General features: G+C 44.4%; 1 protein-coding gene across 2 annotated transcripts; it reads left to right on the top strand.

Moving 5' to 3' along the window:
- The first annotated feature begins 655 nt into the window (after positions 1-655).
- nfatc4 (nuclear factor of activated T cells 4) lies at positions 656-24,797 on the top strand. Of its 2 annotated transcripts, none has more exons than XM_052128477.1 (13): positions 656-1,580; positions 11,152-11,312; positions 12,832-13,332; positions 14,714-14,877; positions 15,412-15,574; positions 15,964-16,064; positions 16,778-16,879; positions 16,961-17,148; positions 19,911-20,051; positions 20,638-20,693; positions 20,784-20,910; positions 23,197-23,883; positions 24,485-24,797. In XM_052128477.1, exons 1-13 carry the CDS (start codon positions 1,433-1,435, stop codon positions 24,538-24,540), a joined length of 2,595 nt encoding a protein of 864 aa, XP_051984437.1. In that variant the 5' UTR covers positions 656-1,432; the 3' UTR covers positions 24,541-24,797. The 2 variants fall into 2 exon arrangements, with proteins under 2 accessions (XP_051984437.1, XP_051984438.1); XM_052128478.1 differs by having other exon boundaries at positions 23,200-23,883.
- Positions 24,798-25,257: the final 460 nt, after the last annotated feature.

Below are 25,257 nucleotides of genomic sequence, written 5' to 3' on the forward strand. Positions count from 1 at the left end.
ACATAGTGGCCTGTCTCACAATAGAGACCCTTGCTTAAGAGCACATAAGATCATATTTTAAAAGGCTCCTTTTCTTCATATATGGCCCATATGGCCCATTTTCTTCCCGAAAAGTGCTTTGCACACACCACTCAGCCAAAGGGAAAGCGATTCAAACTCTTAGACATTGAAACCTAATGAAACATACACAGATGCAACAACTTTTTAAGGGCAACAGAGGGCACGGAAAGCTCTTTTCCAAGGAGAAAGCTATGAGATAAGCTTTCAAATAAAGGCAACAGATAATTATTGTGAGAATTATCACAGAAGAGCAGAAAGCAGGAGAGAGAGAACATGTTTATTTAAGTTTTTCGTCTCCCGTCTCAGACAGAGTGCAGACTACAGTGGATAATGAGAAACAGATCTTACAAGGGGAGGGAAGGAGGGAGAACTGGGATGAAGACTTGGGGAAAAGAAAGGGGAGGGACAAAGAAGGGGGAAAGTATGATGGGAAAAGAGGGAATGACAGAGGCGAGGACAGTGTCATTATGGCGTCACAAATGGATCAACCTTCGTACTGCTGATAGGCAGCATCAGTGTTTTGTCTTGCACTCAAGGGAGTTTGAAAATAGCCACTATCTCTTGTGCAGGAATAAACTGTTACATATGTGGAAACACAATGAATTATGTTTTCTCAGAACCTGCTCACAAGGCACGGCTTTTCTTGCTGGTTCTTGTCCAGGGAATTCTCTTTTGGACAGAGGAGAATGTGTTTTGGAATATATTCTTGTGTATATCATGAAGTTATACTTCACCCTAAAAGATGTGGTTATAGTCCAACTGGCCTATCTGGAAGTGTGCAGCAAAAGAAGGCATGCAAAGCTGGGAAAAAGGGGGTCTTTTGATTGACAAGTCAAACGCCCAATAGGGAGCGAGTTACGGTACAGACGGGTCTGATGAACCAGCCCAAAGGCAATTAAGGGTAAAGAACGAAAAAACTTGATATAACTTTTCTGATGGCGGCGGAGGAGATGCTGTATAAATGTAACATCATATGGATATGTCTTATTGCATGTGAATGTGTATCCGTTTAAAGCGATAAACATAATCTGAACGATCTGTTCTGGACGATGGAAGTTCGTGAGATGAAGTTATATTAACCGACTGTCACGGAAATCGCAAGCGGATCTACTTGGGAAGAAAAAAAGTTACATAAAGAGATGAACAATGGGGAGAGGAAAATGAGCAGCCGCTCTGGTGATTGAGGATAACTTTTAATATTTTAATTTAATTAAAGCAAGCTCGCGAACGGGAAACCGGAGAGTGCACGGTGACATTCTGGCCAAGCTTTATGACAGCCCACGAGTTTTAGACGGAGCCGATATTGACCGAAGTGCAAGGGAAGTGATTTATCAGTCGCCGGTCTCGGTCATACTTTTCTCGGAGTGGTGAGATGGGGGCAGCGCCGGGCTCGGGATGGGAGGAGGGAGAGTTCGAGTTCAAGCTGGTGTTCGAGGAGGATCCGCCGCGCCAGAGCCGCTGCGGCCCTGAGGAGATGACAGAGAGCGGCCAGACGCATCATGAGCCAGCCGGCTTCAGTGGTCAGTACAGAGCTCAAAGGGTGACGGAATAGGCTACTTATGGGGATCCAGTGGTTAAAGGACTTGTTACTGGAAAATTTCTAGTTCCAAACATATAAGAGTAATAATAATAATTAAAAAAAATAGAAATATATATATATATCGGCAATAGGCTATACCTTATAGGGGCACTATCTATGTAATAAACTGCTACTAAACAGACGCTTCCGATAGAATCCTACTGAATCTGCACAGTGAAGACATAGGCCTACAATTTTTTTTCTTCATATTTTCGACTTTACGTTTTGACAGAAAGTACAAAACTTGTATTTCTATTCGTAATGTTTGCATGCACGTTCATTTATTCAGACTCGTTCCCCATCTAACTTCGTTTTATCCATTGAAGTGTGTATTTATGGGTAAGTGTGGAGCTCAGCGCAATGTGTTTTTAATCAGCTGTGCGTGTGAGGGGAGTTAACAGCTGCCATCTGGAGTGGACCCGAACCCTCAATCTCTGTTTACTGAGTATGCACATACATACCTCCTCCAATATTCCCTACTTTTTTTTTTTTTCGTTTTCTCTTTTCCTGGCACACATTCTGCCATCCACCCATCCTCCGCCTTCATGCTGGCGTAAAGCCGTAGAAACATGCACCTAAGGTTTCTGTCCGCACCGCATCACTTTGCTGCCTTTTACCGCAGATGCTTTCCACAGTTGTTTACTGTAATCCTTAAAGGAATAGTTCACACAACATTGAAAATTTGCAGATAAATTACTCACCCTCAGGCCATCCAAGATGTAGGCCTATCTTTGTTTCTTTCTTCATCGAAACTGAATTTAAGATTTTATGGATTTCATTTCAGGCCTCCATCTTTAAACAAATCAAGTGTATGTACTCCATTTTTTGATGGTCCACAATGCATATTTAGGGTGCATCGAAATATTCCACCCGACTCATATTCCACCGAAAGTTCTTCTGAACCCAAACGATTGATTATTTTTTAGAAAAAAACCAATACTTATATACTTTTTAACTACAAATGTTCCCTTCTGTACATATCAGTGACGCGCGCTCATGATAGGGATGACGTAAGCTCGTTGGTAAGGTCACATGGAGGAGGAGGCAGGACCACCAGCAAAGAAAAATAAATACAAATATCGCGATGACAGGCCCAATCACCATTGGTCCATTTCCACCCGGTGGCTTTCAGAAAACTAATCGGTTACTAACGTAACCTCGGTTCTCTCTAGATGAGGGAACGAGTATTGCGTAAGCTAGCTTACGCTACGGGAAAGATTCATCTTTTCTGAAATATTGAAGCCAAAAAATTATCCTTAATTTTGTACCCATTGTCAACGCAGTGCGGCAGCTGCAGACCTTGAGCGGGCTAGCTAGCGAGCTCATAGGTTGCTCTGCGGCAACTGCTGCAGCCTATAGACGAGCTTGGGCGAACTCGCATCCAATGAGAGGCGTCCGCGCGCTCACTGCCTCAGAGCCCGCCAAAATAGGCGTGACTAGAGTGCATATAAGCGTAGTTCAGTAGGCTGGAACCCTGGTTTTCATTGAATGAAGCGAAAAATCGCTGCGTGGCGCGAAGCACGGCCGGTTACGCAATACTCGTTCCCTCATCTAGAGAGAACTGAGGTTACGTTAGTAACCGATTCGTTCTCTTACGAGAGGTTCTCTCATATTGCGTAAGCTAGCTTACGCTCACGGGAACCCTTTGTCAGCGCCGTCGTGCCAAGCATCCACTGCATGAGCCCCAGGGAATTAAGGGGACCGGGGAGCCCTTGTGAGTGGGGAATTAATATTTGGCCGGCAAGAGTGCGGGCCAGTGTGTGTGTAGTACATAAGCACATAGACAGAGCGGCGGTGCCGGTCTGTGTGGAATGTGTCCCACTAATGCAGCTCACCAGGGGAGCTGTAGCGTATTAAACCGCTAGCAGTTTAGCCTGCAGAGCGGGTACTTCCAGATTGTAAAATCTGACAAAGGTGGAGGGGGAACCCAGCCCCTGCCACACATATGTCGTGAATGGAAATCCCGCTGGACCATGCCCAAGAGGAGGCCATGCCTCTAGTGGAGTGAGCCCTAATGCCTAGCGGGCATGGTCGGCCTTTTGACGCGTACGCAGTAGCAATAGCGTCCACTATCCATCTGGACAGTGTCTGTTTCGAGGTGGCAAGACCTTTGGTGCGCCCTCCAAACGAAACGAAAAGCTGCTCAGAGCGTCTGAAAGATGTGGAGCGCGCAGTATACAATCTCAGTGCTCTGACTGGGCAAAGGAGATTGGCGTTGCGTTCGCTATCAGATGCTGGTAGCGCCGACAAGGAAATTATCTGTGCTCTGAAAGGAGTACCGATCACCTTGGGGACATAGCCGTGTCTAGGCTTTAAAATGACCTTGGAGTCACTTGGTCCAAACTCAAGACACGCAGCGCTAACAGACAGCGCGTGAAGATCTCCCACCCGTTTAACTGATGATAGGGCAGTTAGAAAAACGGTTTTAAGTGAGAGGTGTTTCACATCCACGGATTGAAGCGGTTCGAAGGGAGGGGCTTTCATAGCTTCGAGAACTATAGAAAGATCCCAGATAGGAACCGATGGGGCGCGGAGGGTTCATCCTTCTAGCTCCCTGAGGAAGCGGATGACCAGCTCGTTTTACCCTGTGACTGGCCGTGCAGGGGTTCAGCGAGCGCCGCGGCGGCCGCCACGCATACTTTGAGCGTGGATGGGGATCTGCCCTTATCCAGCAGCTCTTGTAAAAACACGAGCAGCGGCGATACCCCACATGTCCGTGAGTCCAGGTCTCTGTCGGTGCACCATTTTGAAAACACAGACCATTTTGACGCATAGAGTCTTCTCGTGGAGGGGGCTCTAGCGTGTATGATGGTGTTTATTACTCCTTCTGGCAAAGCGACGGGTAGTCATTGATCACCCACGCGTGTAGCGCCCAGCGCTCTGGGTGGGGATACCAGATCGTGCCGCGAGCTTGCGAGAGGAGATCTGCTCTCACTGGGATGGGCCACGGGGCTGTCAGTGACAGCTGCGTAAGCTCCGGGAACCATGTTTGATTCTCCCAGTGCTGGGCTATGAGGAGCACCGAGTGGCGCGTTTCCCTGATCCTCTGCATTACCTGTGGCAATAGCGAGACGGGAGGGAAGGCGTAAAGCGGGCGGTTGGGCCAGTCCTGGGCCAGTGCGTCCTCGCTTTTCGAGAAAAATATTGGGCAGTGAGAGTTCTTTTCTGACGCAAAGAGGTCTATCTCTGCTCTGCCGAATATGCGCCATAACGTCTGGACTGTTTGAGCGTGCAGGGACCATTCCCCTGGGGGAATATTGTCTCTGGACAGTCTGTCTGGGCCGTCGTTCAGGTGGCCTGGCACGTGCAAAGCCCTCAGCGAGCGCAGGTGGCACTGGGACCAACTCAGTATGCGTTTCGTTAGATGGAAGAGGTTCCTGGATCTGACACCGCCCTGACGGTTTAGATAGGATACCACAGATCTGTTGTCCGAACGGACCAGGACATTGTGACCCTGAATGACCGGGAGGAAGCGCACGAGCGCGTACTCGACCGCTATCATTTCCAGACAATTTATGTGAAGGAGCTTTTCCTGAACTGACCATAGGCCAAAAACCGGAGAGCCCTCGCAGACCGCGCCCCAACCCGTGTTGGACGCGTCTGTCGAAATGACTTTTCGGCGAGATACAGCTCCCATCGTCACTCCCCGCTGGTACCATTCAGCCACTGTCCAGGGCTGCAGAGCTGAGATACAGGTCTGAGCGGCCTGTGGCCCAAGCCCGGCGAGACGCGCGGGTGTTTAGCCAATGCTGAAGCGGGCGCATGCACAGTAAACCCAGCTGAAGTACTGCTGCGGCTGATGCTATGTAACCTAGCACTCTCTGAAATTTTTTCAGAGGCGTGAGGCTGTTCATCTGAAAGGACGCGGCTAGTCGCTGAACACGGCGCGCGCGCTGTGTAGATAAGCGAGCCGTCATTGCCACTGAGTCTAGTTCTATTCCAAGGAAGGAAATTGCCTGACTGGGCTGTAGTGAGCTCTTGGTCCAATTGACTGCAAGGCCCAAACTGTTCAGATGACTGAGGAGAACTGTCCTGTGAGACAGGAGCTCCATATGTGATTGTGCCAAAATCAGCCAATCGTCCAAATAGTTCAGAATTCGCAAACCCTGACTCCGCAGGGAGTGCGAGCGCCAGCGTCCATGCACTTCGTGAAAGTACGGGGTGCTAAGGACAGGCCGAACGGAAGGACGGTGTATTGATAAACCTGGCCGTCAAAGGCGAATCTCAAGAATGGCCTGTGACGGGATTTATCTGAATCTGAAAGTATGCATCTTTCAGATCGAGAGAAATAAACCAGTCCCCTGGCGCACATGCGCGAGGAGTTTGCTGGTTGTAAGCATTTTGAGCGGTCTTTTTGCAAGCGCTTTGTTCAAAACCCTGAGATCTAATATTGGTCTGAGGCCGCCGTCTTTCTTGGGGACAAGAAAATAACGGCTGTAAAACCCCGACTTCGCTCAGAGGCGGCACTCTCTCTATGGCCCTTTTGCACAGAAGGTTTGCTATTTCTGAACGAAGCATGCATGCTGCTTCCGTGTTCACAGTAGTTTCGAGCTGCGCTCTGAAGCGAGGAGGACGGCGATCGAACTGTAGTAAATAGCCCTGTTTTATTGTGCTTAACACCCATTCGGATATCCCTGGAATATCTTCCCACGCTTTGAAGCGTAATGTTAGAGGGTGAATGGCCAAATCGCCCAGAATGTGTGAGCGCGCTTAATGTGTTTATGCATGACTGCTCGCAGACAGCAGAGACAGTCTGTTCTGTGAGTGACTTCCCGATTGGGGTAAATGGGGAAAGAGTCACATCTGATAAGTGATGTGCGAGCATAGTCACGGACACGGGACTTACATGCGGAGAGGTGTTTGCTGGCCGTGTGACAGAGCGGGCAGAGGAGGGGCGCGCGCACGGGCTCGTGGGCGCGTTTATTAACTCTAACACTCGAGCGGTTCGTAACCGCTTTATGTGAGTGTGCTCTGATAGGGACACGGGATGTGTAATGCCTGTGTGTAGGGGTGAACACTGGGATGTGGGCACATTTTCTACACATAGGGCATGTTTGCTCTTTACAAGATTTCTTTGGGTCGCCGTGAAAACGGCGTTTGAGCGCAGGCAAGCGGGTGTTAACACCGGCTTGTTGGCTGCTGAATCTACCACTGTAGTAGCCTGAGAGAAGGGGACTGACAGGGGGCGAAGCTTTGACGGTGGTCCGGCCGCGGCAGGACTGATCCGTCGTTTTGTCAACAAAGCTAGGAGGACTTCAGTTGTTCAGGTTTCAGCGCGATTCTAGGCCGAGGCCCGTGGGGCGGCGGTCTGCGGCGGCTGTCTGAGCGCGATCGAGGGCGGCCGCCCTGTCGACGCTGAGAAGTCTGGCTTTGTTGAGCTGGGCGCTGTGAAGAGGCTCGTGCAGGAGGCTCATGTGGGCGGCCTGCAGAGGAGTTAGCGTGACGAGGCAGAAAGAGATTCATGGCTTGTGTGGCTTTTTGGACCTCTGAAAACCGGTCAATGATACCACTCACCGTGGAGCCGAAGAGACCGGATGGAGAGAGCGGTGCGTTGAGGAACGTAGAGCGCTCTGCTTCTCCCATGTCGGCTAGCGTTAGCCACAGATGTCTCTCGGTCACAGTCAGCGGCCATGCACTTCCCTATAGCTTGGGCTGCAGCTTTGGTAGCGCGAGGGCGAGGTCCGTCGCACTTCTTATGTCTGCAGCCGCCTCTGGATGCCTGCTTTCCTCATCCCACTCCCGTAGAAGGTCCGCTTGGAGGATCTGTAAAACGGCCATAGAGTGCAGAGCAGATGCAGCTTGGCCGGCGGCGGAATAGGCGCGGCCAACACAGGCGGAAGTTGTTCTGCAGGCCTTAGACGGGAGCACTGGTTTAGACCGCCATCTCGTGGAGGGCGGGCAAAGGTGTGCTGCTACCGCATCCTCGACCGGAGGGATGGAAGCGTAGCCCTTCTCGGTGGCGCCGTACACCGAAGCAAGAGAGGTGGAGACGTGGGATCGGACCCTGGCCAAGAAAGGTGCGTTCCAAGATTTGGAAAGCTCGGCGTGGAGTTCCGGCAGGAAGGGAGCGGCCCGGGTAGCGGGTGCTGCGCGGCGGCGGCTCTGAAGAAAGCAGCCGTCGAGTCTGTTGGGTGTCTGCTCAGGGGGCGGTGACCACTCGAGCCCGAGGCGGTCGACGGCCTGTGTGAGGAGGCGCGTTAGTTCCCCTTCGCTGGATTCCTGGGCCGAGGAGGAGGCGTGTGAGCCTGACCACTCCTCCTTGTCCGAAGCCATGATGGAACACGCTTCTTCGTCCGAGATGGCAGCAGAGCAGCCGCTCGGTGGCAACTGCGCATCCCGGGTGGGCGGGGAGGGTGAAGGCGATGCTCGAGGGATGGGCTCCGGCGAGGCAATCGCTTCTACCACTGGTTCTGGCAGCCTTTGAGAGCGGCGCTTTTTTCTGCGCGGCTGAATAGAAGGCGGAGCGGCGGCTTCGGTCCTGAGCGCTTCGAGTCGAGCCCGCAGGGTCGACATCGGCAGCTCCTCGCAGAGATCGCATCCGCCTTCAGCGAGGGCGAGCTCTGCATGCCCCAGTCCCAGGCAGAGAGCGCAGATGATGTGGCAGTCTCCGGTGCTGAGAGGGGCGCGGCATGAGGCGCAAGTGGAGCAAGGCATCTTTAAAAAGACGCTCGTACTCTTTTGTGAAGTTCTTAAGAACTAGCTTGCTTTCAAAAGGATACGTCGCCGGATGGCGTAGCTCGCAGGATGGCTGAAGGTGGCGAAGACGGCCGGCTTCTTCGAGCGCTGTCCACGCTTGCTTGATGCCCCTCGAACGGCGACGCGGCTTCTGGTTCAGAGATGCGAAGAGCTTCGCTGAAGAGATGAAAATCAGGGTTCCAGCCTACGAACTACGCTTATATGCACTCTAGTCACGCCCATTTTGGCGGGCTTTGACGCAGTGAGCGTGCGGACGCCTCTCATTGGATGCGAGTTCGCCCAAGCTCGTCTATAGGCTGCAGCAGTTGCCGCAGAGCAACCTATGAGCTCGCTAGCTAGCCCGCTCAAGGTCTGCAGCTGCCGCACTGCGTTGACAATGGGTAAAAAATTAAGGATAATTTTTTGGCTTCAATATCTCAGAAAAGATGAATCTTTCCCGTAGCGTAAGCTAGCTTACGCAATACGAGAGAACCTCTCGTAAGAGAACTATGCAAGGTGGACACATGCATTTGGCATTTGAAATTATTCTATAAAATATTGAAGCAATTTGGGTAAATATAAGAGGACTATTTTAAAGTCTTGTTGTAAGAATCACACTTCCCGCTGCAAGGTGGTGGCGCTATGACTGTGACCCAAAATAGTCACATCCATGTGATTAGTCCCCAAGACTAAACATACATGTCAGTTTTGATCTAAATCATACATCAGATATGAGACCCTTACTGTTTCCCATTTTTCGGCATTAATTTAATGCCTTGCCATGGCAACACCATTCGATATATAAATAATCTGTTCACAATTTAGCATCTTCAATGTCCCTTAGGAGGAGTATTTCAAACTCCAGAGCATGCATTTTTCAAACAATCCAAAATGGCCGACTTCATGTCGGCGGAGTTTATGACTGTCAGTGAAAAAGTTGTCCAGCTTGATGAAATCTATACATTTACAAAGTTTGGTGATTGTAGCTCAAAAGGGCTATGCTACAGAGCCCCCCCGAACATGCCCATATTCTAGGTGGTGCTACAGAGCCCCCTCTACATGCCCTTGTATGAACTTTTGTTCCACGTATGTGCAAACTTTTTGTTTTTGAGCATGTGAAATGCCCCAAAAGCCCAGAAACCTTAAAAAAATAAAATAATAATCCTTAGAAGAACATTAGGGCCTGCGTACTTTCAGTGCTTGGGCCCTAATAAAAATAATAATCCTTAGAAGAACAATAGTGTCTCTGAACTTTCAGTGCTTGGGCTCTAATAAAACTTCAAGCACAATTCCATACTCTGGTAGTGGTGTTTATTTTGTAAACGAATAAGAGATTTGGAACAATAGCCGGTTTCTGATGCCCCCACCCTGACTAACAGCAAAATGATCAAGGGGCCCACCCACTGAAATGATGATGAAACGATCAGCGTTGCCTCCCAAGTGCGCCACCAAAAGATTGCATTCTAATACCTGCTCTGTTTTGAACAAACCTTTTAAGCGAATGGATTGTTCTCAGGGGTGTCATGCACTTACTTTTGTTGTTGTTGAGGAGGCACCAAGTTCAGTCAATGCAGAAACAATGTTTTTGGAAGTTTAAACAATCCATTAAAACTCCTGTTGGCTCATAAATCTAAGGGGGCATGTGCCCACTCTAAATTAGCACGACACCTCTGATTCTTGTTCACTTCCATTGCTTCGGTGGTGAACAACTCTTTGTTTATTAACAAATAAGTTGATTCAATTGATCGATTTAATGACCCACTCATGACATAAAAGATGCTCATTGTTACCATCTATTGTCTATCTACATTTCTATCGTTCGGTGACCAGAAATGGTCACTGAACGAATTAGTAAATTAACAGTAGCGGTTCTAGCTTGAATGGTACCCTGGGCAAAACTTGCTTCAGTGCACCCCACATTGGTTTTTCTTTTTCCGGATAACAACCAGCTGACTGTACATTTTCCTGCTTATTACAAGGCTACTAACCAAATAAATAAATGCATGGACAAAAAATATTGATTTGCATTGAAATTATGTAACTAGGTGAAAATAAAAATTCACTGAACATCTGATATTCATCTCCAGTTTGAGACAGATATCTTTTGGTGATTATTTTGTAAATAATGACAGTATGACTGCTCATTACGCATCTTATTACAAGACTACTTGCCAAATAAATAAATGGACATGAAACATTGATATGAGTTGAAATTATTTTATTAGCTTGCAGAGATCACACTGTGATCAGAGATGTTCGGTTGTTACTCATAAATATTGTAACAGATTGTGCCATTGACCAGATGGAATCAAGTATTCTAGAGAGCCGTGTAATAATAATGAATAATTATAATTCATATATAATCTCCTTCAAGCAGTGCAAGAAGCCTTCAGAATTATTCTCTCATTTTGTATTTTTATGACATTGGTGGCTAATGACAAGATACAACAGTATGATTGTAGTAACAATAACTTTAGTAACCACTATGGTATTTTGGTTAAAAACTGTGGTTACCATGGTGTTTTGTTTTTGTTTTTGTTTTTTGTGAAAATGTGGCAAATTTTAAGCTTTGGGAGTTCCGGTTATGTTTGATAAGGAGTGTAGAGATATTTCAGAAATTACCCCATTTGGAAAACAAGTCTGTACTCCTTGTGGAAATAATAAATGACGTCTCCACAAAGGCTTCCCCATGTTTGTTATGGTTTTCTAATGAGAGGCCTTGTGTCTCAAGTTTTGGCTATTGTTTATCCCATATACATATGTTGTTTGCATCTCTGAAAGCCTGTGATTTGCCATGTACAATAATCTATAGTGATTTGTGTACTTTTTTGTCATAGATATTCAGGTGACATCCACACATGCTGGTCAGCCAGTGGGCATACCTTTGCCTTCACCATCAGCCAGTCACAGGGCTGGCATGCATTCCCCACCCCCCAGAAGGGCATTAATCAGGGATTTCAGTGGGACTTATGAAAGTCTGCCAGCTAGATCAATACAGGTGGGAACCACATTTGCCCGAATTGTAGGTTTCTAGAACATTGCAATACTAGAATCATGTTACACATTTTGATTAATTATGGTTAAATAAACCCAGATGTCTGGTTTTATTTTCAGGATTGAGTTTTTGCTTCCCAGAAAAGTTTAATGTGAACAGAATGTGTTGCCATGAGCTGTTGTGCATATTTTATTTTGGCACATAAGGCCTTTAGTTAAATGATAGAGTTGGATGTATTATTTTACAAGGAACATTTTTTTGTTGTCAAATCATTGCATTTAAAGTCAACATGAAATCAATATTGAACCTATTTACTTTCTATCTAATTAATGCATGTTCCTGGGGTATTTACAATGATTAATTGGTGCTTGTCAATGGTTAATTGTGTCAAGGCTCTTGGGGGTCCCCAACCCTAAACCTGCCATAACCACTGTCTTCAGGGGACCAGACATTGTGAACATTTAGAACCAGATAGTGTATATCAATGTAAATGATAAAATGTAAAGTTTATCTATACACTGCTCATCAAATATTAACTAAAAGAATAGTGCACTTTCTAAATTGTACTTATTGTTACCATGTTCTTCTTCATTAGATGGACTCATTTCACTCTTGATATGGAACGTTCCAAGTCCCACACAGGCATACTTTCCCTCATTTTTTGACAAAAATAAATCAATAAAAATTGCAACTCTATGCCAGCGTGTGTATACCAGTGGAGTCTAATTTTGTCCAATTTAGTTTGATTAGGCTTGATTAGCATGACTGCAAAGCAGTGGTGAACTTGGCCTTATCAGTGGCTGACCAATGTTGAAAGTAATCATGATACACTAACTTCTATTGTTTATGTTTCCTAAAATACCTGCTAGTATACTGTATTATAAATATGACTGTGCTAAACCCAGGGATAATCTAGTAACTCAAGAGTATGAACAATCATAAATGGTGGCTTGGTGGTCAAGACCCCACCTGCTCCAGGGGTGCTGTACCATTGCTGACCCTGCGCTCTCACCCCAGCTTAGTTGGGATATGTGAAAACTTAAGGGGCCAGTGGTGGCTCAGAGGTTAAGGCTCTGGGTTACTGACCGAAAGGTTGGGGGTTCAAGCCCAAACACCGCCAAGATACCCCTGTTGGTCCCTTGAGCAAGGCCCTTGACCCTATCTGCTCCAGGGGTGCTGTTTCATGGCTGACCCCAGCTTAGTTGTGATATGCAAAAACAACTGCATTTCATTGGCTCTGTACCTGTACTCTGCACAATGACAATTAAGTTGAATCTTAATCTTAATGATAAGAAAAATGAGCCCAAAAATGTCATTCAAACTCATATAACTTACTTTCTTCCATGGAACACAAAATGAGGTGTTAGGCAATGAGGTTGACCAAATGATGATAGAATGTTTATTTTTGAAGTTGAATAATTATCAGAATTGTATTATTATACAGTATGATAATACTCACAAATATAATTTTTAATGGCCCAGAATAAATCTCCCACTTCATCTCACTTTCTCTCTCTCTCAGGTATCAGAGTCTAGAGTCCTCGAGTGTCCCAGCATCCAGATCACCACTATTTCCCCTGAGGATGAGTCAGGCCCAGCAGGTGGAAGTTACTGGGACAGTGGGGGTGGCTGGGACAGGGAGCGTCTATACCTGCCCCTGTTAGACTCCTACCGTGATGTCATGACAGGGACAGGTTCCCTCAGTCCCAGCCCCAGCCCTGCTTCTAGTTCCTCATCTCGTGGATGGCTGAGTCCAGCTTCCAGCTGTGATTCTCTTCTAGTGGAGGAGGAGGAGCTTAATGAAGCCACTGCTCACTTCTGCTTATCGCCTTCCTCGCGTCCCACATCTCCTGGGGGCAAAAAGCGCAGGAACTCCCCGCTGGCCTCCCCCAGCACCTCTCGCAGAGGCAGCTACTCGGAGGATCAATCCTCCATTCCAGACACAGGAGAAACCTCAGGTCAGGCTCCAGGAAGCTGTGAGCTCAACATCCCACAGAAGACCAGGAAGACCTCTCTGGAACAGGTGATCCCCTTGAGATATGATTATTAAACTCTCTGATTGTCTACCCTCCACATTTTAGGAAAGCTACATAGAAACTGTAGCTTCCCAAGTTACAAGCTGCTCAAATTTAAAATAGTGAAGCTACAGTCAAGCTGCTCTTTTGAAAAAGCAGTTAGCTAAATTTAAAGCTACTAACAAGAAGCTAACTTTGAAGTTATTAAAGCGGAGCAATATCCTTGTATACTTTTAATATGCATATACATTTATTCATTTAGTAGATGCTTTTATCCAAAGCAACTGAGGAAAATAAGCAATTTGACAAATCACACAGTATCACACTGCCAGATGTAATACTATCTAGAGTGGTAAAGAATCTAAAGCAGAATAAGAAAACAAAGAGAGATTTTTTTTAAGGTGCACTCAGTCATTTTTTTGCCCCATTAAAAATGTTTTACTCATAAAGAAATTAATTGTAATTTTGAAACATGTATATAAAATCATCACCACTCACATGAGATGAAGACTCATAGTCATAGTTTACTGATAGTCATTTATTCTACATTGGGCAGGGACGCCCTCATGCGGGCTGCCATTTTAGAATCATATGACCAGCTAAATATTAAGTTTCTGCAGAACATACTTACCCTATGACCATGCGCTATAGGACGCATTTAGCAGTTGTGCACTGTCACCGTGTTTACGTCAACTTTATTTTATGCTTGTATGGGCCTGGCCACTAGAGGGCAAACGCCCATAAAACCCAGTGGATGATTGCCCCTGCCCAGGGGCTTGACTTCACTTTGCTTTAATGAGTTCACATTTAATATTGTTTGCTGGTCAGAATTGATAATAATGATACCTTTGTATAATTTGTCAAACATTATTAAACTTTTTTTGACTAGACTATATAGTAAATACGAACTAATTTTAATTTAAGCAAAGTGATATCACTTAATTAATTGAAATATTAATGAAGTCAGTGCTTTTAAAAAGTGTACATTGCAACTAAAACTAGTCAAATTAATTATTTGTAGACTGCGCGCAACATTAGTTTTGTAAAACAGTTCACTTGAGGTTAGTGATAAATGATTAAGTAGCTCATGCGCCTAAAAGGAGAAATAAAACAAGAATTACAATTTGGTTATGCATATCGGTTATTGGACACTTAAACACAAAAATATTGTATCGCCGGTCAATAAGAAACAATATCGATCGATCTCTACTAAATACATATAATCAAAGACACAAAAATATTTTATATAAAACATTTATAAAACTGAGTTGAAACAGGGTTAAAGTTCAAATAATCAAATCAGTGTTTGATGTGAGGTTGTAATTATCTCATTGTCTCATGTCCATTTTTGTACATTTCTGTGTGTGCCTATTCCTTGTGCTATTGGAGGTATCATCCCGAGATATTGAGCCAGAGCCGAACTCTCCCTGCCCCCTCCCAGAGGCTCCTCAGCTGAGAAGAGATCCCTCAACAATAGGCATGGACTATCTATCTGTGCCTCCTGCTCTGGGTTGGGGCAGAACCAGGGCAAGCGCTCACAGTCCTCTCTTTAGGTTAGTCCACATCCCACATTTCTAAAGCTTTATTTTTTATAGAATGTCTGATGGGCTGTGATATTTATTTAGGCCATATACACACTGGAACGAACTAAATATGGGTGTCAATTCTTTTGAGTGCTTAATCGCTTTCTATACACATAAAGTTTGGTTATGTAGGGGAGTGACTACCACATTCTACAACCAAATTTACTCCTGAAAAAATCATGTAGTGACAACAGAATTTTCATAAAATCAAAACTAATCTCAACAACTATATCTTAATGCTATATAATATAATTAAAAGTGCAAGATGGAGAGTACACATTGTTAAAATCAGCAGCAACCAAAAATGAAAACTCTCATCATTTACTCACCCTCATGCCATCCCAGATGTGTATGACTTTCTTTCTTCTGCAGAACACAAACAAAGGTTTTTAGAGGAATATTTCAGCTCTGTAGGTCCAAACAATTTACATGAGTTTGATGAAAAGAATAAGAAATGTTGACCTTTGAACTCAGATCTTATCTCCTTTCTTGGTATTTTCGCAGGTCTAATGCACTACCGCCACTTGACTGGCCCCTGCCTTCCCAGTTTGACCAGTATGAACTGCGCATAGAGGTGCAGCCACGGCCGCACCATCGTGCTCATTATGAAACTGAAGGCAGTCGAGGAGCAGTTAAGGCATCACCTGGAGGCCATCCAGTGGTCAAGGTAACACTCAGAAGATATAGGTGGCCTCATATGTTTTAAACTCTTCTGTGCGTTTTTGGAGTGTCAGGTGGCGTCAGCGGCCAGAGCCAAAATTGTTTGATAATTTTTTGAGAGTGGCAATAAAATACATTTATTATTTGAAATGTTTAAATTGTTTTCTATTGGCTGTGCATGTGAATCAACATACATTTTCATGCATGTGATACATTGTTTCAATTGTGATTTCCACTGTGCATAAAACATCTGTGGAAACTCAAGCACTGGATAAAAGCGTCTGCTAAATTACTAAATGTACATGTTAGCACAAAACCACAAAAACTGCCTATGGAGCTCACTGAAAATATTTTCTACAAATTGTTTTTTTTCTATTTTCTTACACTGTCCCTCAGCTCGCGGGTTACACTGAGAGACAACCACTCTCCTTACAGGTGTTTGTAGGAACGGCTGATGACAGATCAATACGGCCTCATCCTTTTTACCAAATACACAGGTAAAACTCATATCAAGCAGTCCTGAAGATATGAAAATTGTCTCATCATTTACTCACCTTCATTCTCATGCTCTGTTGGTCCTCACAATGAAAGTGAATGGTGACCAGAATTCCCAAAAGGCAGTATAAAAGTAATTCATAAGACTCCAGGGGAAGTCCATATCTTCTGAAGTGATATGATAAGGGTGGTTGAGAAACAAATCAATATTTGAGTCATTTTTTAAATTGTAAATCTACACTTTCACTATCACTTCCACATTCTGGTGTTGAAGGGACTTTCACATTCAGCCACCTGCTGCTTGGGGGGCTGGCCAAAGGTGGAGATTGATAAAAAAAAAGGACTTAAGCTGTGTTCACACTGCCAGCGACTTTTATGTCATTTATGGGCCTTCAGAGTTCTGGTCACCATTCACTTGCATTGTGAGGACCAGTTGAGATATTCTTCTAAAAATCTTCATTTGTGTTCTGCTGAAGAAAGAAAGTCTTACACATCTGGGATGGCATGAGGGTGAGTAAATGATGGGAGAATTAAAATTTTTGGGTGACCTATCTTCACCCAAAAATGTTTATTCTGTCATCATTTACTCATTCTTATGTTGTCCCAAACTTATATGATTTTCTTCTGTGGAACACAAAAGGCAAATGTTTGAACAATATTTGTCTACCGTATGGCTTCAGAAAATTTAACGTGAGATGTGCTTCTCTCCTTTCAGAGTGACAGGTAAGATGGTGGGCACAGCTAGTCAGGAAAGCATTCAGGCTGGCACCAAACTCCTGGACATCCCACTCAACCAAGAGAACAACATGACTGCCCTGTGAGACATCTAGCCATCTAATTTTGTGTAATAGACATCTCAGTAACTGATAGTATATGAATTCATGTCTTTCTCTCTCAGCATTGACTGTGCAGGTATTCTAAAGCTGAGGAACTCTGACATTGAGCTCAGGAAAGGAGAGACAGATGTGGGTAGAAAGAACACTCGAGTGCGTTTGGTGTTTCGCATACATCTCCCACTGTCCCCGCCCATCGTCCTGCCAGGACGGGTCTTAGCTCTGCAGGTGGCCTCCTTACCCATTGAGTGCTGTGAGTGTTGCAAATCTAATTTTATGTATAACTGCCAATCTCCAGGGTTCCAATGGCCATAAAAAACCCTAGAAATATTAAGGAATGTAATTTTTTTAATTATTAAAAATGTTGTTGTTTTATTTAATTGAAATTGATATTTCCAGGCCTGTTAAGTCATTGAAAAGTCATGATAATTTATTGATCTAAAGGTGTGGATACCCTGGCTTTTACATTTAATTTAATGTAATGTATATTATGTTTATTAATTTGTTTTTCCCTATCTGTCACTCACTTGACGTTGTGTCGATGTAGTGACACTAGGGGTCACGCTTGGGAGCCCGAGACACATCTGATCTTTGATAAAAGGCCAATGGGAATTGGCGAGTGGTATTTGCATGCCACTCCCCCGGACATACAGGCATAAAGGAGCTGGTGTGCATACCGCTCATTCAGATTTTCTCTTCGGAGCTGAGCAGTCGATGATTCAGCGAGCTGAATTTTCCACGGTTTTTATTTCACCTCTGCTGGATCATTAAGCTGCATTACAGCAGCTTTCTCCCCTCTCTGCATGGGAGCACTGCAGAGATCGCCCCTGGGCGCTTCGGCAGATCTACTAGAGTATATTCTAAAAGAGTATTTTTCACCTAAAAGTGTTGTTTATTGTAATTGGTATATGTCTCGTCACTGTCATGACTGCTATGTTGCTCGGACCTGCACACAAGAATTTCACCTACTGTTGCACTTGTGTACATGGTAGTGTGACAATAAAGTGATTTGATTATATTCTAAATGAACAGCACACATCGGAACGTCTTTTTAAATATTTGTCTTTTTAAAGATGCCCTTCCGGTTGTGTGTTATTCCTGGATACGGTCGTTATCTCTCGCCTTCAGACGGCCATGATCGCTGTCTTTTGTGCGTGGGCACTGCCCATGCAGAGACATCTTTCGTGGATGCATCATGTCCTCATTGCGAGGACATGACCATGGCAACGTTGCGGCCGTGGCTCGCTTTTGTAAGAAAGCACGCCACCCCAGTGGCTCCGTGCCTTGATCCTTCTACCCACAGGTATGAGGCCAGCGCGGCTAGCACTGGGGGCGATTTTGGGACCACAATGGGACCACCTCCACCGGGTAAATCCCTATGGACCTCCCATTCCCCAGCATGCTCGTTTGCTCCAGACATTTGCATAGCACACTTTTGCGAGTTTCTATAATCTGCGGGTTGAGCCGGTTTCGTCCCGTGTATTAGGAGGATTGTACAGATAAGTCCGGGTCAGCCGGCTGGGTATATCGCTTGCTCATAGCACCTTTCTCCTACCTTGAGCTGAAGTCGTGCATTGTTGATTCCCAGTAGCATTCACAAATGTGTTCCTGGGTGACTTCCTCCTAGCCGGTCGACTTGTCCCCAAAGGACTGTTCGACACTCAGGGGAGGTTATGTGCTGGCTACGCAGCACACAGTAGTCTGCCCGTCTCGCACCGCCGATCCACGTAACACAGTTCAGCTAGTTGTGGCATTTTTGTAGGGGACCCCTAGTGTCACTACATCGACACAGCGTCGAGTGAGTGACAGATGGGGAACATCCTGGTTACTTCTGTAACCTCTGTTACCCGATGGAGGGAACGAGACATTGCGTCCCTCCTGTCACAATGCTGAACTACCTGCTGAAATGGCCGGGACCTCAAATCAGATCAAATCTAGACATGCCCCATTTCCAGAAGCCATCACTCCAACACCTTATCCTTGAGTAATCATGCTAAATTGCTAATTTGGTACTAGAAAATCCCTTGCCATTATAGCAAACACTGCTGAAAGCTATTTGGTTCCTAAATGAAGCTTAACATTGTCTTTGTGTTTGTTTTTGAGTTGCCACAGTGTGCAATAGACTGACATGTCTTAAGGTCAATATTATGTCAACAAATGGCAAAAAAGAAACAGCTTTCTCTAGAAACTCCTCAGTCAATCATTGTTTTGAGGAATGAAGGCTATACAAAGCTTGGAATTGCCAAAAGAAAACAAAAAAAACCCGGAAGATTTCATACAAAGTTGAACACTACAGTCTTCAAAGACAAAGGACAACTGGTTCTAACAAGGACAGAAAAGATGTGGAAGGCCCAGATGTACAACTAAACAAGAGGATATGTACATCAGAGTCTCTAGTTTGAGAAATACCTCACATATCCTCAGCTGACATCTTCATTGAATTCTACCCATTCAACATATAAAAACAAAAACGAAGGGTTAGAGTGGGCAAAGAAACACAGACATTGGACAACAGATAATTGGAAAAGAGTGTTATGGATCTTAACCCCATTGAGCATTTGTGGGATCAGCTAGACTGTAAGGTGCGTGAGAAGTGCCCGACAAGACAGCCACATCTATGGCAAGTGCTACAGGATGTGTGGGATGAAATGTCACCTGAGTATCTGGACAAGCTGACAGCTTGAATGTCAAGGATCTGCAACGCTGCACGTGGAGGATTTTTTTTATGAGAACTCTTTGAAATAGTTAAAAAAATGTAAAATTGTATTAGTCATTTTTCACGTTATTAATGTCGTAACTATACATTGTAATCAGTTGAATGCCACTTTGTGGACAAAAGCACCAATTTCTTTCCATAAGAGCAAAATCTGTACATTATACCAAACTTTTGGCCACCAGTATATATTGATCCAAGTACACAGGTAAACAAAACATGATTAAATTTCAGTGTGCCAGCCCTAAATGCCATTTCTCCAGGTTTTTTCTTGCATTTATATGGCCTACTTTTGCCTGCAGCACAGCGCTCTGCACAGGAGCTTCCTGTAGTTGAGTCTGTCAGTCTCACTTCCTGTTCAGCTGAGGGAGGGGAGGAGCTTCTGTTGGGAGGGACCAACTTTCTTCCCACTTCCAGAGTCTTCTTTATGGAAAGAGGATCAGGTGAGTTGCAACACATTACTGTGTAATTTTAAGAAGAATCGATAATATCATGATACTATCAAAAACATGAAGAAGCATACCATCTCCTTCATGATTTACATAATATCCCAGAATATCTATATAGAGTCTATATAGAGAAAAAAAAAATGTTTTGTCTATTGGCAAAAATTCAAGTCCACTTTGCAACTTATTCTCACCAAGAACTGCCCTTTTTGACATAAAGAAGCCATTTGACCAACACATAAAGCATCACCATTGACATTTAAGGGTGGGTAAATCCTTTAAAATTTTATGCCAAAAGCACAAACATTGGTAAATTGAGTGATGAGATTTTCTCCAAAAGTGGTCCTTGTACCTTGTGTACACAACTTGTTAAACTGGTAAAAATGTATGCACCCTGACTCTTTAAAATTAAATTGTGTATAAAACACCCAATCAGATTGGAGCTTGCGATTTTGTCAAATGCTTGTAATTTTTCTGAGTAATATGCATTAGACATATGTCTGTCTGTGGGTGGTCCATCTGAGGCTGAGACTCTCACAGAAGGTGCTACTATTGTGTTTGATAAATTATCTCTGCTGACTAGATGGCAAAGTTCAGTGGGAGGACGAAGCACAAGTGGACAGGGACAAAAGCAATGAGGTAAATCTTGTATATTCCATGCCTATGGAAAGTTTTATGGTCTGTGTGTAGCTTGATGGCATAATCCTAAATATATTTCTTATGGTGCAGAGTTTGCTTTGTGTACGAGTGCCAGCCTATAGTGATCTTTCACCGAGTCACCCGATGTCTGTCTGCCTGTATGTGTCCAATGGGAAGAGGAAGAGGAGCAGCACACACTGCTTTAAATATCTGCCTAGTGAGTATTATGCTGCCAGCTGTTTGCTATGCTTTTAAAAAAAAATGATCTATATGTGGTTTTAAATCAGATTAGTTATTAGTTATACTCGGAACAGTCAGATCATATTTTTTACTATCACTTTTATTTCAAGGTACTTTTTGGCATGTCCTTGCACGCCTCCATATCATACTTTTTTGCCTAGATTGTTATACATATAATATGGCAGCGAAAAGGCAAAGAAGAAAAAAATTATAATGGTAAAAACTAAAATAAGGTGCATGTAAGGGTAATAAGCATAACTAGATAGGAAAAGTTTGTCTAGATAAACTTTGATGTTGCCTTGACTGAAAGCTAGATAGACAGACAGAATGACAGAAAGAAGAAATTAAATACAGATAGATAGAGAATGACAGACAGACAGACAAGTAGTCGAAAAGACGATGATGTGTGATGAACCCAAGTGCAGTTTTATTTACAAACGTGATATCCAAAAAAACATAACTCCAAACATGAACAAAACAAAAACATGAACTTGACATGACTTGTCTAAACAATTACACAACAATAGACAAACAATACCTGACAATGGACAATGGCAAACATGAGGCTTAAATACATGGACAAGGGAGAAACATGACAATGATAACCATTGTCATGACAAAGGAAACAGTAATAATCATGGCATGTAACAAAACACATACAACCCTGACATATCCCGACACCCCAAAACAAAAACACAAAGTTCAAGAGGTATCTGGGGAGGAGGGGGCGGCCGTAGTGTCTTGACGTGGTTACATGGCAGGTCATGGACACATGGTGAAACAAGGTGTGGGGCATGGTCTGGTGAAAACATAGCATGGAGCATGAGACCAGGTCGGAGCCCATGGGGAGTGGAGTCATGAGACTTGAGGGGCAGAGCCATGGAAGGCGGAGCCGTGAGAGTCTCGAGGGGTGAAACCATGGAGAACTGGATACCCGGAGAGTAGCCGAAGACTCTTAAGGGCCAGGGTGGTGCCGGAGGAAGGGAGGACCAAGGCAGTGCCGGAGGTTCGGAGGAGCAAGGTGGAGCTGGGGGATTGGAAGACTGAGGTTGAGTCGGTGTGGCTGAGGACCAAGGCGGAGCCATAGGGAAGGAGGTCCCTGGTGGGGATATCTCAGAGGGTGATGATCGAGCTAGTGGCTTGGGGGGAACTGGCTGATCAGGAGAACTCAGGGTGGGCACAATGGCGAGAACCATTTCCAACTCAAATAGCCCAGTAAGAGATGGCTCTGGAACAGACGAGGATTGCAATGCTGGCTCTGGTACGGACGAGGCTTGCAACGCAGGCTCATTGGCTGTGGCAATGGCACTTGACCAGAGGGGAGCCTGAGACATGGCATGGAACAGGCTCAGGCGTGTCTGTTACATGGCATGGAGCAGGCTCAGGCGCGGCTGTGACATGGCATGGAGCAGGCTCAGGTGCGGCTGTGACATGGAGCAGGCTCAGGATCCGGGGAAAAAGATGGCACTAGCATCTACAACCATGACGAGGAACTCGGGCTTAGCGGCCATGACTTTGGACTCAGGCTTGGCATCCGCCTCCCCCACAGTGAAGGTAGAACCAATTATCTGCAGGACAAGGTTGATATACTTAGCCAGACTGAGAGTACTGCGACCACCAGGCATCAGGGAAGAGAATGGCTCATTCAATCCCACCCAGAAAATGTCCTTGAGGGTGACTTAATTAAAGTCCACCTGGCAGGCCAGAGTGCAGAAGTCCTCCACATCATTTTCTGGGATTGATTCCCCTGGTGTAGAAGCAGAAGCTGGATTGCTGAGTTACTTTTGGTTGGTCAGGTATTCTGTAACGTAGTCAAAGTGCAATTATGTGTGATGAACCCAAGTGCAGTTTTATTTACAAACGTGATATCCAAAAAAAACATAACTCCAAACATGAACAAAACCAAAACATGAACTTGACTAAACTTGACTTGAACAAAACATAAACATGAACATGAACTTGGCATAAACCCGGGGACCACTTGACCAGATGACATGTCACATGACAAGGAAACAGGAACACACATGGCATAGATATATAGATAAAGAATGACAGAAAATGAATGAATGAATGACAAACAGACAGACAGATGGATAGATAGATACAGTAGATAGATCCTTAAACCAAGTCTACAGAATAAAAGTGCGTGACTTTGTCAAACCAACAATACACTAAATACTGTATATACTACTACTATATGGTAAAATAGAATTTTCAATTTCTCTGTTTTCTCTCTGTTTCTTCTCCTCTATCATGTTCAAAGAAGAAGATCCACTCCTGTCCCGACCTTCCATCTTGCCCCTGGAAGGTGTGACGCTTTGCCCCATGGGGACTAGCAGCACAGAAGACAGGGGTTTACACTTAAGGCCAGACCTATCTACTTATGACAGAGGCATGTCCTTCCACCTGCATCCATATCCTAATGAGTTCTCCTACTCCTCACAAGGCTACCAGGATGAGTACCGCCTCAAACCAGAGGTCCCTGAGGACATCGGAGGGAGAAGTGCCCTGACCGAAAGGCATCCCAGCTTTGAGAGCCTGGAGCTGGGTTTCACAGAGCTGCTTCCTCCCATGTATCCAAGAGCCTCACAACCTCTTTCCCCTTCTCCGTCTCCCTGGCTGGACTCCCCCTATCTGTCCTCCTCACCCTCTCCCTCACACTCTTGCTCTTTGAGCCCATTTCCAGCCAGCAGTCCAATCTCCACCTCTCCCATTCCTCCACTCTCTCATTCCCCATATCCCCATTGTCCTTTCCCCCAAGAGATGTGCTCCTCGCCTCCATCAAACACTAGCCACTATCATGACCTGTGCCCACCACAATATGGCCAATACGAGAGCTGGGAGAACCAGATGCACCCCTCTGAAAGAGACCCGGCCTCTAGACTGAAGCTGGAGGCGACCCCAGACTTCACAGGGTCCTCATCGATGCAGCATATCACACTGGAGGAAGGTGAGTATGATACGTACAGTGGGCCCAAAAAGTATTTGGACACTTTATAAAATATGTGAATTTCATTGCATAGAAAACAAAATTTCAAGCCAATTTTACTGACCTTTTTAATAAAAAAGGTATTTTTAAAACTTAATTTTGCCATTTTTGCCATTACTTTTAATGGCATAGTGCACCCAAAAATAAAAATTTTCATAATTTACTCACCTTCATGTGAATCACACATGTGAATTTCTTTCTTCTGTGAAACACAAAAGGTCATCATTCACCTTCATTGTATGAAAAAAAATATGCAATGAAAGTGAATGGTGACTGAAGCTAACATTCAAAGTGTCCAAATACTTCTATCATTTAAAACCTGCCAAACTTATTTTTTGAAAATAAAATGTGTGATTGAAAAGTGTGCTTATTTTATCTTTCTTAAAAATATATGCCACTTGGTTGAATATTTCATTATTTAATACAATGACATTCATACATGTCATTAAGTGTGGCTTAAGTGTCAAAAATACTTTTGGGGGCCGCTGAATGCTTGACTAGAGTTTCAGTGAGCTGTGTCAATCCATTGGTTTATATCTAAAATAATATTTCTTTCATACAGTGAATGAATTCATTGGAGAAGATATCAGATCTTTTCAGATGGGATCACACATGTAGACCAGGATGACGACATTCTCCCCATAACAGCCCAACGATAATCAGTGTACAGTTAATATCATATCAACATTCCATGTATGATTTTATATTGGAAGTATGATATATTGCTTATTATGGCAATAATAAGGACTGTGCTACTTTAGTGGTGGATCTGTGGTAAAAACAGAAGGCAGGTATACAGTTGTAAGTATGTTCATATGTAACTGTTACTGCATCCTGACTGCATATTTGAATGGAACTAATTTTTTTAATCTGTATGCAAAATAAATTATCATTATATAATTTGTATGTTTTCATCCATTAGTATGTCCATTTATGTGGGTGATAAGTAAATTAGTGAGCAGGTTTCTGATGTGAGTGTGCCTGAGTGTTGGTAAAATACATAGACTCCAGGATTTCCATTAAATTAAAATAATAGAGACCTCTTCCCTGCTTCATGCACTAACTGTTTATTTGTGGGATCTCTGAATATGCCCTTGTACACAGTGTCTTGGAATCAGTCTTGGATTCCTGCACCCACACAGGAAATATTAGAGCCCTTTCAAACATGTACATATTTATAAAGGCAGAAAATCAGTGTTCATAATTAAATATTGCTTATGATCACGCCAATCAACTGCCAATGGACCATGCCAAAGAACTGTGTTTTCTGACTAGTTTCTGTTCTGGTTAGTTGACATTAAATGTAACAAGGGGGATACTGCCCCCTGGTGGAAT

Source organism: Xyrauchen texanus, chromosome 6 (genome assembly GCF_025860055.1).
Source record: "Xyrauchen texanus isolate HMW12.3.18 chromosome 6, RBS_HiC_50CHRs, whole genome shotgun sequence".
Classification (NCBI taxonomy): Eukaryota; Metazoa; Chordata; class Actinopteri; order Cypriniformes; family Catostomidae; genus Xyrauchen; species Xyrauchen texanus.

Bases quoted from the DNA above. Each gene is read 5' to 3' on its own strand.
- nfatc4 (XM_052128477.1), top strand. From the start codon at position 1,433: ATGGGGGCAGCGCCGGGCTCGGGATGGGAGGAGGGAGAGTTCGAGTTC. The intron at 16,880-16,960 runs GTGAGACATCTA...TTTCTCTCTCAG, and splicing joins GAGAACAACATGACTGCCCT to CATTGACTGTGCAGGTATTC. The intron at 17,149-19,910 runs GTGAGTGTTGCA...TTTTGCCTGCAG, and splicing joins CTCCTTACCCATTGAGTGCT to CACAGCGCTCTGCACAGGAG.